General features: G+C 46.2%; 1 protein-coding gene across 1 annotated transcript in view; it reads right to left on the bottom strand.

The window, feature by feature from the left end:
• The window catches only part of LOC122663979 (protein SWEETIE), a 157589-nt gene that overhangs the window by 56463 nt on the left and 86568 nt on the right, over positions 1–14558 (bottom strand). The window contains exon 25 of the mRNA XM_043859648.1: positions 8840–8996. Coding sequence (XP_043715583.1) covers positions 8840–8996 — 157 coding nt within the window. The remainder of the gene's footprint in view (positions 1–8839; positions 8997–14558) is intronic.

Below are 14558 nucleotides of genomic sequence, written 5' to 3'. Positions count from 1 at the left end.
ACCTAAGCGCTTAGACACCGCCTTGGGTCGCCTTGACAACTATGATTAACGATGACTCGAAAAAAAAAATGAAAGGAACAAATATTATTGCAAAAAAATCACAGAAAGCTTAGGAGTCATCAGAAGCAAAACATAGAAAGGTTTCAACACTTTTCTTTATTAGAAACAGATTTATTGAACCACATCTATAGAAAAAATGATTAGCTTATGAGAGAGATATTCAGAGTCTCAAGTAATAAAAGAAAAAGAAACCCATAACAATGGAAAGCCAATCAAAGGGGGTAAAGAACAAGACACATCACAAGTACCTCTACAAAAACATCCCCACTCCACCCCCCCCCCCCCCAAAAAAAAAAAAGCCAAGTAACCCAAAGGATCAAAACAACAGCCTATAACGGATTGCAGGTCCAGAAAAGATTTGTTACCAATAACAACAACTCAGCCTTATCTCAACTAAATGGGGTCGGCTAAATGGATTCTTGCCCTCCAATCAGCTCTATTCGAGGGGTCATACGTGATACAAGACCTAAGCTATACATGCTTGATAAAAGTTCGATACCATGTTACTTAAATCAACAGAACCTGCAGTGTCTTCCCTATCGCCTCCTGTAATAAACTGTTAACATACTAATCCCACCCCCACCCCCAAAAAAAAGTTTAGTAGCAACTAGAAAGGGCAACTCTCTGTTAGCGCTATCACAATACCTCTTTAAGACATTAATCTCACACAAACCTCCATCATTTCCTCCTGTTCCAAAGCTTTTGCTTCTTCACATTGATTTTCCAGCATCTCTATTGGAAGACTCCATATCATCCACTTCATTGGAATCCATCTCAACATTCTTCAATGGAGTATTTATATTTGAATTCCTTTCTGTTCCTTTCCCAAGTCTGAATTAGGGATGTAAACGGATGGTCGAAATTCGAAAATCCGAATTCGATTCGCATCTGTATCAGTTACGAGTATTATCCTTATCCAAAGGGTATTCGGAATTTGGATACTCCGGAACATAATCTATCCGATTCGAATACATATCCAACTCATAATTAAAAAAAATAAATAGCTAATGATCTTGAGGGTTCTTGAAGATTTAATTAATGTAAGGCTGGATAACAAAGGACCTAGCCCCAGGCAGGATCTTCTTGAACAAAGTTTAATGCTGGTTTGGTCTTCAAAACTGGACAACAATTGATGAACTTGTAGCAGATATTCCTTAATCGATCGCAGAACTTGTAGCAGACCCAACAATGAAAATAAAAAATAAAAGGATAGTTTGGATTGAACCTCTCACTCTCTTCGGGGTCTCTCACCCACAGCCTCTCACCGTACCTGTCTCTCACAGCTACATGGCTGACACTCACTCTTTTTTTTTATCTCATCATTGGCTGATCAATACAGCCTCTTGTCTTTATTTGTAACTAAAGCATGATTACAAATAGTAATTCCCCTTATGGCTATTGGGAGGATTACAAAATGGAAACCAAATGAAAAATAGAAACTTAATCTCATTAAAAGGAAACAAAGGACTGAAATAGGCTCTGGTGGCGCAGATTAGGGTTTTGGCCTCGTGTTTCTGCCATGGCGGTCCCCCCCACTAGGGAGGCTCGCCCCTCTGATCCCCCACCTCTCTCGGTTTCTGCTGCGTGTGGGGCAGTTTCGTATGCCTCCGTGGTCTCCAGATCAGCTGTGTTGCCACCTGTCCATGTGGACATCAAGAAGCCTTCATCGCACTTTGGAAGTCCAGCAGTTTTTTTCTCCAGGGAAGAACTCGACATCTCTGAGAGGGTCTTTGCGACCACGCTGGTGGCGAAGTGCAGCTACGGAAAGCCTGCTCTCTTCCAGATTAAAGAACATCTTCATAAGTCTCTTTTCTTGCAGGGCGATGTGGTGGTTTCGGCTTTGGATCCCAGACATGTGCTCTTGCGGTTTGCTCTTCAAGCAGATTTCGTCAAGGTGTGGCTCAAAGCTCAGTTGCACATTCAGGGGTACCTTTTCAGGTTTATGAGGTGGTCTCCAGACTTCGTCTCTGGGTGGGAGTCGCCGCTGTCGCCACTGTGGGTGTCATTGCCGGGCCTTCCAGTTAATCTATATCAGGGGAATTTCTTGGTTTCAATCGCTGGAGCGATAGGTAGGGTGCTGCGTGTTGATGGTGCAATGGCTAATTGCACTAGAACTGTGGGCGCTACTAGGGTCTGTGTGGAAGTCGAGTTACGTGAGGCTCTCCCTTCTAAAGTCTGGATTGGGTGTGGGGCTTTGGGCTTTTACCAAAAGGTTGTTTATGAGAATCGACCAGACTATTGCGACATTTGCTCGAAGATTGGCCACAGGTCTGATGCCTGCAGACGTGTGGGTTGAAGGACGATTGTTCCAGGAGCTTCTGTGGGTGCTGCCGGTGACGGCATTGCTAGTGGAGGACAAGCAGAGCGAGACAATGCAGGCATCTTCATCCCAAGGGGTGAAGGCACCTCTCGTGGAGGTTCAGGAGTCATCGGTGAACCCGCGGTGGAGGCTTCGAGGCCGCCTCACCGGAGGAGGGGACGATGGGGGCCTGCTGCTGTGCAGGTGGACAACGGGGCCATGCCTGTCGTTGGAGGGCTGCTCGATAACTCAGCGGCAGAGAGGCGAAGCTCGTTGGTGAGGGGAGATTTGCAGGCGCAGGAGGAAGAGCGCCTTGATCCTACGGTGAGAGGCTCGGCCCAGTCAGCGGAGGGGGAAGTGCTGCCCTGCGTGGTTGCCGGAGACGCCAGGGAGGGCGACGTTTTAGTGGTAGCGCAGGCGACAGGACCAGACGGAGAAGGTGAAGTTCAGGGTGCTGAGGAAGAGGCAGCGCTGTGCATTGAAGGCGTTGAGGCCTTGGAAGATGCTGGCAGACTGATGGATTTAAATCTGTCGGTAGAGGCTTCGAGGGAAAATGGCAGCTTTATGGGCCTCGGCAGTAACGCCCATGGGACCCGATCTCAGCCTGATGGTGACAGTAGTCTGCGATATTTCGATAATGAAGCTTTGCTGCAGGGATCGAAGGATGACAGCTGTACATCAGGGTTGTCTGGCCCATTGTTAGATCGAGAAGCAGTGCTGAACAGCTTGAGGGCGTTCAATGCCACTATTGATGAGAGAATTCGCAACACCCTTGGGAGACTGGAACCTGGGGGCAGTGCCTCCGAACCTGCAGGTCGTCGCGTGTGATGTCGAGTGCACCCTAAAACAGCCTTTCTCGGTGCAGCTCTTATGTACAACAGAAAGAAGATCAAGAAGGCAAGGCAGGGGAGGCAGAACAGGGATGGTGACCAAAGACGAGTAACGAGATCAATGCAATCGGCAGCTGCCCACAGCAATATTTCGTTATGAGTTGTATCTTTTGGAATGCCCGGGGAGTTGGAAATAAGCCCACGATTAGGCGGCTGAAAACTTTGGTGTGCTTGCACATCGCGGACATTGTTGCGGTGGCTGAGCCTAAAGCTCAAGTGTCGAAGGCGCGTTATGTGATGCGGCAAATTGGGCTAGATGCTTTACATTTGATAAACAGGCTCTGGGTTTTTTGGAGGGCCTCGCTTAAAATCAGGGTGGCGGAGGAAAACGACCAGTTTATTACTTTAGAATGTGAAGAGGCCAGCAGGGGGACTTTCTTTGTTACTTTTGTCCATGGCCGGTGCTTAACCATGGAGAGAAGGGTGTTGTGGGAAAGGCTAGAGGATTTCTCTAGGGGAGTCTCTCATCCTTGGGTGGTGGGGGGGGGGGGAGGGATTTTAATGCTGTGCTTACCCCCGTCGAGAAGTTGGGGGGTAGACCGGTTTGTTCGCTCTCTCTAGAAGAGTTTGGGTCTTTTGTGAGCAGGGCTGGCCTAGTGGATGCGGACTATGTTGGAAACATGTTTACCTGGTCTAATAATCAAGCCGGGGCAGGCAGGGTGCTGGCTAGACTGGATAGGTTCCTTGTTAATACTTCTTGGCTTAATGCCTTCGCCAGGAGCACTGTGACCCATTTTAACAGGACATGCTCGGACCATGCGCCCATTGGGCTCTCTTTCGAAGCGGCGGGTCATCATGCTGTCTCTGCTTTCAATTTTCAGCAGATGTGGCTCCGGCACCCGGGCTTTCAAGATTTTATTAGGGACCAGTGGGCCCGTCCAGTGGTGGGATGACCTCTTTTTATTCTGTTTATGAAGTTAAAGCTACTTCGCGGTGTGCTGCGATAGTGGAATAAGGAGGTCTTTGGCAATATCCATCAGAGGGTAAGGGATGCGGAGGATTCTGTGTGTAGGGCAGAAGTTGCTTTTGATCAGCAGGCCACTAATGAATCCAAAGAGGCGTTGTTGGCAGCCAAGGAAGACCTGCAGGAGAGGCTGCTACAGGAGGAAATATTCTGGAGGCAAAAGTCCAGGGTAACTTGGTTAAAGGAGGGGGATCGTAACACTAAGTTTTTTCATGCTATGGTGAATGTTCGCAGGAGACAGGCCAGTATCTAGAGAATTAAAGGGGGGAATGGTGAATGGATTTCTGACCCGGAGGGGGTTCAGGCGGAGGCGGTGAGACATTTCTCAGACATTTTTACCTCGCAGGGATGTGTGGTGGATGAGGAACTGCTTTCGGTGATCCCTAATGGTGTGTCAGAGGCGGATAACGTAGTACTTCTTGGTTCGCCCTCCTTGGACGAGGTCAAGGGGGCAGTTTTCTCTCTGTCATGTGATAGCGCGCCGGGCCGTGATGGCTTCTCGGGTCATTTTTTCACCTCGTGCTGGGAGGTAGTGGGCAAGGATGTCTGGGCTGCGGTCCAGGATTTTTTTACAGGAGGTGAGTTACCCAGGAGCTTCACTTCTGCCAACTTGGTGCTCATTTCCAAGAAGGAGAACCCAGAGGTAATGTCTGATCTCTGCCCCATTAGCTTATGCAATTTTGCTTATAAGGTTATTGCAAAGATTTTTGCATCCAGACTGGCAAGTATCCTTCCTTCTATCATAGCCGAGGAACAAGGGGCATTTGTCCAGGGCAGAAACATTCATGATTCTATTTCCATTGTCCAAGAGATAGCCCAGGATATCAACAGGAAGGCTAGAGGGGGCAATGTCATACTGAAGCTTGACATGGCAAAGGCCTATGATCGGCTGTAATGGGTGTTCCTTTGGCAGGTGCTCTCCAAGTTTGGATTTTGTGATGCCTGGATCAGCTTAATTAAGAAGATGGTGGTTAACTGTTGGTTCTCAACTGTGCTAGGGGTAGACAATCGGGTTTTTTCAAGTCTACTAGAGGGGTGAGGTAAGGAGACCCTCTATCACCAGCCCTTTTCATTATTGCAGAGGAGGTGCTCAGTAGGGGCAACAAGAATCTGTTTACAGAGGGGCATGCTTCTTTCTACAAGCTGCCCTGGGGTGTCTCATTGCTTGTTCGCAGATGACACTATTATATTCTCCAGGGCGATGAAGGGGTCGCTAAAGCAGATTATGGGATTTCTTGGCAGATACGAAGGCTTCTCGGGTCAGTTTGTCAATAGGCAGAAGAGCTGTTTTATTTTGAGTGGTTTGGCCTCCCCGGCCAGGGCCCGCCTGGTAGGAGAAATTACAGGTTTCACTAGGAAGACACTCCCTATCACTTACTTGGGAGCACCGCTCCACTCTGGAAGGCTGAAAATATGTTTGTTTGATGGGTTGATGGATAAGATTAGAAGAAAAGTTGCACGCTGGCAAGGAAGGTTGTTAACCACAGGAGGAAGGATCACACTCTTAAAGCATGTGCTATCTTCGATCCCTATACATGTCCTTGCAACGCTGTCGCCGCCTAAAGGTGTTACTCGGCGAATTTATAGTGTGTTTGCTGACTTCCTTTGGGGAAGCCCAGAGTGGGGGAAGAGGAAGCACTGGGTTGGCTGGCAGAGGGTAATTGCAGGCCGCTTGAGGAAGGTGGGTTGGGGATTAGACTACTGGAGGATGTAGGCCTTTCACTCAGGCAAAAAGGCTTGTGGAGGGCCCTAATGGAGCAGTTGCTTTGGAGTGATTTCTTTAAGCCTAAGTTTTTAAAAACCAGCATGTGACACTTTCAGAGGCGGCTGGGATTGGGTCTAAATCTTGGCGTAACACCTTGGTGCACAAGGATCTCCTGTTGAACAATTCCAGATGGTTACTAGGGGCAGGTAACCTTTACTTTTGGCTGGATAACTGGACGGGCTGTGGCCCGCTTATTGACATAGTGGATAATGGGCTGATGGTTAATTTGGGACTGCGGGTGAAGGAGGCCATTGGGGAGGATGGGTCCTGGAGGCAGGAAGTCCTGGACAGCATAGACACGGATGCCATTAGAGAGAGTATTTTGTCAGGTTCTTTCTTCTTGTCGGACAGAGAGGATGTGTTGGTCTGGACACTCTCCAGCAATGGGTTGTTCTCTATAAAGGCTGTTTGGAAGGAGGTGCGGGGTGGAGCACCAACGGTGCCTTATGCTAAATGGATCTGGAACCAAACACTACCGGTGAAAGTGGGCTTCTTCTCATGGCAGCTGTTGAATGGGAGGATACCCACTGATGAATCCTTGATGTTGTTGGGCATCCCTCTGGTTTCCAAGTGTGTTTGTTGTGGAAGCCCTAGAAGGGAGACGACGGATCATTGCCTCATTACTGGGGGCACGGCGACTAGAGTGTGGGGCTACTTCTCCAGAGTTTTTGGCATTGCCCAGCTCCCCACCCAAGATGTAAGGAGCAGGATTTTGCTTTGGCAGGGTTTGGCGGGCGGCCATTGCCTCAGTGCCTATGTAACAGGTATACTGCCATCTTTGATCATCTGGGAGCTGTGGAAGGAAAGGAACAACAGAATACACAGGGAGAAGGGGAGGACAACTAGCACCATAATTGAATGCATTAAAACATGGGTGAGGGAACTTCACTATCTGACCAAGGTTGGCACGCTTGGATCTACCAGAGATGGACTTCTATTGCAGTGTCTTGGTTTGTTGCCACCTGTCCCCAGGACGAGGCGCCCTATCTCGGTGTATTGGTGCCCCCCGTTTTTCTCAGTTAAGCTGAATGTGAATGGTGCATGCCGGGGTAACCCAGGCCTGGGCGGCGGGGGAGGGATCATTAGAAATCGACAAGGGGAGGTCCTGGTGGCCTTCTCTAACTTTTATGGCCCTTGCACAAATTCCCTGGCAGAGCTGAGGGCATTGAGGGATGGGCTGAAGATGTGCGAGGAGATGGGTCTTAGGGACGTGGCGGTTAATAGTGATTCAGAGGCAACTGTCAAAGTAGTTAATATGAAGAGGTGTGGTCTGTGGAGAGGATGGTATCTCTATAAGGAGATTCAGGATTTAGTGGGTGACACACGAGCCTGTGTTTCTTTTGCATTTCGGGAAAGCAATAGAGCGGCTGACTGGTTGGCTAATCTCTCTTGTGACATGGAGACTTCGGCCAGGTTTCAACCTGGATGCATCCCTTTGGGACAGCTCCAGGTCATTCTTCGTGAGGATAAGGTGGGATTACCTGTTCTACGGAATTAAAGGCTTTGTTTCTTGTTCATGTAAGGGTGGGTTAGACATCTTTGAGTGGTGTGACCTCTTATTGTCGTGGGTTGGGGTAAGGCGGAATGTCCCCCCCTGTATTCTTTATTTTTTATTATTTGATTTTAATAAAAGCCTAGGGGCCAGCCCGGGTTCCAGATAATATTCGGGTTAAAAAAAAAAAAGGGGACTGAAATAGAAACTTCTAAAGAAATGTTAAGCCTACTTTCTAAATCTGAAATTAGAAACTATATAATCTCCTATTACAACCAAGCTGGAAACTAAAAGTAGAAACAAGGTAGACTAGCATAGCTAAACAAAAATAGGAACAAAGCTGTCCATATGTTGTACTCCCTGCAAGCTATCCATATGTGCCCCCAAATCAATGTTCACATGAACAGTTATTTTTTATTTTTTAAATTTCTGTCTTGGTCCCTTCTCTTCCTTCATGCTTCTATCTGGAGTGGGGCTGCCTTATGTGATGCTCCATCGAACCAACAAAAACCTGCCACATTATCAGACCAGGCTGACTCTCACAGCAGTTGAATCCCACAACTACACTGGGCTGATTTTGGGGCTTGTTCCTGCGGCTACACATGGTCTGTGATCTACATCATTGACAGGTTCTAGAGAATGAGGAGAAGAGCTAAAGGCAACTAAGAGACATGGACTATACACGAATCGTATCTGCAAGGGGGAGAAAGGTCCAGGTATACAAGTCAGGGATGTAAACGGATAGTCAAAAATCCAAATTCAATTCGCCTCCATATCCGATCAGGGGATATCTGGATCAGATCACATCCGATCCGCATTCAATCTATTTACATCTATTGTGGGATATCTTTTCATTTCCATGTAAGGAGAAATGCTAAGCTTCAGTTTCCATGTAAGGAGATATGTTAAGTTTCTTATTTCCCATCACAGGGTCACAACACGCCTAAGCAAAACAACCTCTAAAGCCTCCACCTAATAAAGGAAACAAAGATCAGCAAATAATTGAGATCAACTACTAATAAAGATGGAGAAACTTTCAATGAAAAGAGATGATGGCTAACATGATTACTTCAACAACGGTCCCCTAATATCAAACTCATCTATGCTAAAAAGCAACTCATGGAACCTGCACAGTTCACAATAGTGGCCACCCTTTTAAGCAAATTCCCACCCACCCCATTGGACCTGTCTACCAACCAACTCTAGGAATAGAAATAAATTACATTACAGGACGGGTACATTAATATTGAACTGCATTTAAACAGCAACACTCAACTCAAGAAAACAGGACTGAAAATATATAAAATGCAGAGCTTAATATAAAGTAACCAAACAACACCAATGAAATTTCTCATTAATTTTTAAGTACCTGAACTTGAGACACATAGGACAGGCCAGCTGCTTCTATGGTCAAAAGAAGTGCATGTAAAGACCAGAGCTGCAGGCAAGCATTTGAACTTTTAGCCATTAGAGAGAGTGAGCTCACAGTTGCAGGCACCAACGTTGACAATGCCATTCCTCCAGCACTGTATACAGTATCATTTAAATTAAATACAGTGAACCAGATACAGGCTCAAAAAAACAAAGATAAACAATGAAGGAAAGTACAAATTGAAAATTAGAGATGGGGTTCCTTATAGTATTTATCCCATAATAATCAGAGGAATATTAAACTCACTGCACCAGAACTGCAGTGATGATGTTCAATATCAGCGCAATATTTAAAATTCTTATTAAGCTTAAACTTTTACCCAATGGTTGGACATTATACCATTCCCTGCATCCGGCGTGGTTATGAATGAATATTTTCAATATCAATATAATGGCTGCATTTGTGCTTCATTTGTTCAGCTTCCGATTTGTCATTTGACTCATTTCTTAATGGATATCCATACTACACCTGAATTAAAACCTAGCTTTGGTTACACCAATTTTTTTTTTTTTTTGGTGAATAAAAAATTGTATTACCAAAAGGAAAAGGGACAAGAAGGGAGGGGGGGGGGGGAGCAAACCCGCTAGCGGGTTCTCAATAAAGAGACATCTAAGCCCCAGGAAACAACAATATGCCTGTTCCTTGGGGTGTCCGGGACAGCCTTCAAAGGCAAAACACTATGCTTGGAGGAGACATCAAAGAAGATGGCTTTCCAAATCAGGTTGAACGAGCGAGAGTTGGAGGTCCATCTTCTAAGGTTCCTTTCCATCCAAATGTGATAAAGAGTAGCACCAAAAACAAGTCGCCCAATAGTGTCGCAAATGGTTTGCCCAAAAAAGCTCGTGTCCAACCAAAGCCACTCTCTGGCAAAGGGAAGAGGTCTCCTAATGTGAGGCCAAATGAAGGTAAGGGCTTTTTCCAAATGGTAGAAGAGAAGGGGCAGTCAAAAAATAGGTGATCTATGTCTTCATGTCCGGTCCAACAAAGGATACAGGAGGAGGAGACTGGGATTTTTCTGTGAAGAAGGAAGGCTTGGGTTGGGAGGCAAAGTTTGAGGGCTCTCCAGGCTAGAAAGCTATGTCTGGGGATGTGGCCTTTGAACCAGATAAGTCTATGCCAAATGACATGAGGGGCATGGGGTCTAGCTAGGTTCCAGGCTGATTTAAAGGAGAAGAGGCCATTTGTGGAGGGAAGCCAGATGGTCTTGTCCGCATGGATAGGGGGGGATGGGGGGGAGGGGAGGGAGAGAGTCCCAGAACCTGGAGAAGGAGGGGGGGAAGGGGGAGGGAGGGGTCCAAGTACCATGGGCAATGATGACTGAGAGAGGGGCGGACTTGGGAATGCCGGTGGAGTAGACAACTCTCGCTCCAAGAAGATTATAGAGGACACCGTTGGGATGCCAAGGGTCAAGCCAAAGGGAGATAGAGGACCCGTCAGATATAGAGGAGGAGGTGGCGCTAAGGGCCAGAGGGCGCAGAAGAAGAATCTTGCGCCAAACCCAAGAGGAATCAGCAGGGGTGGTAGCAGTCCAGATGGAGTCCTGTTTGAGGAGGTGGGAGTATACCCAATTAACCCAAATGGAATCATGCTTTGAAGAGATTTTCCAAATCAACTTCAGAATACCCGCAGTGTTAGAGTCGCGGATACGACGGATTCCAAGGCCTCCTTCGGATTTGGGGAGACAGATGGATTTCCAGTTGATGGGGTGAAGGAAATGAGAGGTTTCCTTACCTTTCCAGAGGAAAGCACAGAAAAGGGATTCCATGGCCTTGATGGTGGATTTTGGAAGACCAAAGATGCCGCTCCAGTAAATGTAGGAAGATTGGAGGACCGAGCGGATACATTCCAATCTACCTGCATAGGAGAGAAGACGGCCTTTCCAAAGTTGGAGACGCTTCCGGATATTGTCCAACATGGGGGTGCAATGATGGCTTGAGAGCCTGGCAGGAATGAGGGGGAGGCCAAGGTATTTTATTGGGAGGGCTCCAATGGAGAAGCTAGTGAGCCGTAAGAGGGTATCTCTGTCAGAGTCCGACACACCAGCAAGGAATAGTTTGGATTTAAAGAGGTTAATGCGAAGGCCCAAGAGGGTCTCGAAGAGGTGGAGGGGGTCCATGATGGCCGAGATGGAGGAGGGAGAGGCTTTGGAGAAGATCATAAGATCATCAGCAAAAGCAAGGTGAGAGAGATTGAGGCATTTGCACTTAGGAATGGGGGGGGGATGAGATGGATGTCAGCCTTAGCTTGGATACTCCGCGAAAGGACTTCAAGAGCCAAAGAGAAGAGGAAGGGGGATAGGGGGCATCCTTGATGAATTCCAACTTTGGAGTTAAAGAACCCCGCAGGGGAGCCATTAACAATGACAGAGAAGGAGGGAGAGGAAATGCAGGCAAAGATCCAACGGATGAAAGGAGGGAAACCCATCTGAGCTAGCACCTCACAGATGAAGTCCCATCTAAGGGAGTCAAAAGCTTTGTGGAGGTCTATCTTCATGAGGGCAGCGGGGGAGTGAGATTTTCTGTCAAAGCCTCTGACAATTTCAAAGCAGAGAATGATGTTGTCAGCAATGCTTCTGCCAGAGATAAAGGCAGATTGATTGGGGCTGACAAGGGAAGGAATGACAAGCCGGATTCTGTTTGCCAGGATTTTGGCAATGAACTTGTAGAGGAGGTTGCAAAGAGAGATGGGCCTGAAGTCAATCAGGGAAGAGGCCCCTTCCTTCTTGGGGATGAGGCAAAGGAAGGTTTGGTTGACCTGCTTGAGCTGCCCGGGGTTACACCAAAATTGACTTCCTAACAATGTCAAAGTGCAGGTCACTATCTTCCTTTCAAGTCCAATCCCTAAATATAACCACCACTCTTCTAATCCAAGATGAGAACTCCTAAACTTGTTAGGACACCAGCCAAGGATGCAAATCCCACCCAATAGATCTATCTAAAGGTAAAGAGTCCAATAATTAATCATGTAAACTGTTAACAAGAATAGAACTAGAGCTGAATGCTTGGATACTCTAAGGCAGACCCCAAGCCATATATTTATAATTAACAGAAAAATAATACATGGACAGAATAGTCCCTAACAAAGCCGACATGGCTGTACATATCATAAAGTAGTAAAAAGTCCAGAATACCCCCATGGTATTCTGGCCCATACAATCCAACACTCCCCATCAAGTTGGGGCATATATGTCATGCATGCCCAACTTGACTAAGATAGGAAGAAACACTTTGCCACTTAGCTCCTTAGTGAACACATCGGCTAATTGATCAGCAGACTTCACAAAGGGAACACAGATGAGTCCGACTTCGAGCTTCTCCTTGATGAAATGTCGGTCAACCTCCATATGCTTAGTACGATCATGCTGAACAGGGTTATGAGCAATGCTAATGGCTACTTTATTATCATAATAAAGCATCATTGAAAGATGGACAGCAACACCAATATACTACAACAATCCTCTAAGCCACAAAAGTTCACAGGTTCCTTGTGCCATTGTACGGAACTCTACTTCAGCACTGGACCTTGCCACAACATTTTGCTTCTTGCTACGCCATGTGACAAGGTTTCCAGCCACAAAAGAACAATAGCCAGAAATGGACTTTCTGTCAGTAAAGCCAGCCCAATCGGCATCAGTATAAGCTTCAACCTTCAGATGACCATTGGGAGATAAAAGGATTCCTTTTCCTGGAGCAGACTTCAAATATCGCAAGATGCGAAAGACTGCATCCATGTGAGAGGAATAAGGATCATTCATATACTAGCTCACCAAACTTACAACAATAGCTATGTCTGGCCGTGTGTGAGAGAGGTAGATTAGTTTGCCCACTAATCGCTGATAATGACCTTTGTCAACAGGCTCACCCTCTTTCTCCTTAAGTCTTGTAGTAGCTTCCATAAGAGTATCTGAAGGATGACAACCTAGCAACCCAGTCTCAGACAACAGATCTAGGATATTTTTCTTTGAGAAAGAAAGATGCCCTTTGAAGATCGAGCAACCTCTATCCCTAGAAAATATTTTAGAGTTCCCAAATCCTTTATTTCAAAGTCACAGCCAAGATAGATCTTCAACTTGTTGATCTCATCACCATCATTTCCGGTCACCACAATATCATCAACATTGACTATGAGGATAGTTACGTTATCACCAATACGTTTGATGAACAAGGTGTGATCAATATTTCTTTGCTTGTATCCCAGAGAAACCATAGCCTTTTGAAACCTGCCGAACCAAGCTCTAGGTGACTGCTTCAACCCATAGAGAGCATGTTTCAATTTAAAAACTTTGCCCCTGGTATACTATTAGAGAAACCTGGTGGCATGTCCATATAGACCTCTTCCTCTAGCTCTCCATGGAGGAAGGCATTCTTTACATCCAACTGCTGAAGATCCCAGCCAAGATTCACAGCACATGATAGCAATACCCTTACTATGTTGAGTTTTGCTACTGGTGCAAAGGTCTCCTAGTAGTCAACTCCATATGTTTGAGTAAAGCCCTTTGCAACCAGACGAGCCTTGTATTGATCCATTGTTCCATCTGCCTTCTGTTTGACCACAAACACCCATTTACATCCTACTGGTTTTTTCCCTGGAAGAGCCATGAGATCCCACGTATTATTATTTTTCAATGCTCTCATTTCTTCCAACATTGCTGCCTTCCACTTTCCATCTGTAGATGCTTCTTGCCAATTTTTAGGAACTGAAACAAAAGAAAGAGAGGATACAAATGCACGAAAGGAAGGAGAAAGAGAACTATAAGAAACAAAGCAGGATATGGGATGTAGAGTACAAGTCCCAGTACCTTTGCGATGAGTAATAGGTAGGTTGAAAGAAGAGGGCTTACCAGGAGAGGAAGGATCTGGATCTTGAGCCAACAACTGGATGGGTATTGGTGCTACAGTGGATTGAAACTGCCCCCTTTTGGTGCCTCCCTTTTATAGGTGATCATATTGGAGTTGTCAATTCTCTTCTGAAATTCACCAATAGTTCTCTGGACTGGAGTCAGCTCCCCCTAAATAGGAACATCAACAACACTATTTTCCATGGTCTCCCCCTGTAAAGGATTCCCTTCGGATGAGGGGGAACAACCAGAGGAGGTTGGGCAACAGCCATAGGGGGCTGGACTGTAGTCGTAGGGGGCTGGACAGCAAAAATAGGGGGTAAAAGAGGAGGAACCTTAAAGAATAACACATCTTCACAAGATCTCTCCCCCTGAAAAAGTCGTGAAGAATAATAGGAAAAGGTTTCATGAAAAATAACATCTATATTGACCAAAGTACGGCGGGAAGGGGGAGATGGTAACATTTATAACCCTTCTATGTTGGAGAATAATCCAAGAAAATACAACGTAACCCCTTAGGTTCAAGTTTGCTTGGAGATTTTGTATCTCTAGCATAACACAAACAACCAAACACTTTGGGAGACACAACAAAGGAGGAATTCCCTATTAAAACTTCAGCTGGACTACGGGAGTCAAGAACCGGAGAAGGTAATCTATTGATGAGATAGGCTGCAGTGAGGATAGCATCTCCCCAATGTTGAGAGGGAACATATCGAGCAAACATCAAAGCTCTGGCCACCTCTAACAAATGGCGGTTTTTTCTTTCAGCCACACCAGTCTGGGGCAGGGGTATCAACACAACTAGTCTGGTGAACAATG

The sequence above is a fragment of the Telopea speciosissima genome, chromosome 6, assembly GCF_018873765.1.
Source record: "Telopea speciosissima isolate NSW1024214 ecotype Mountain lineage chromosome 6, Tspe_v1, whole genome shotgun sequence".
NCBI classification, from domain to species: Eukaryota; Viridiplantae; Streptophyta; class Magnoliopsida; order Proteales; family Proteaceae; genus Telopea; species Telopea speciosissima.
Note: the sequence above shows the minus strand (reverse complement) of the source record. Positions and strands in the feature narration are given on the sequence as shown.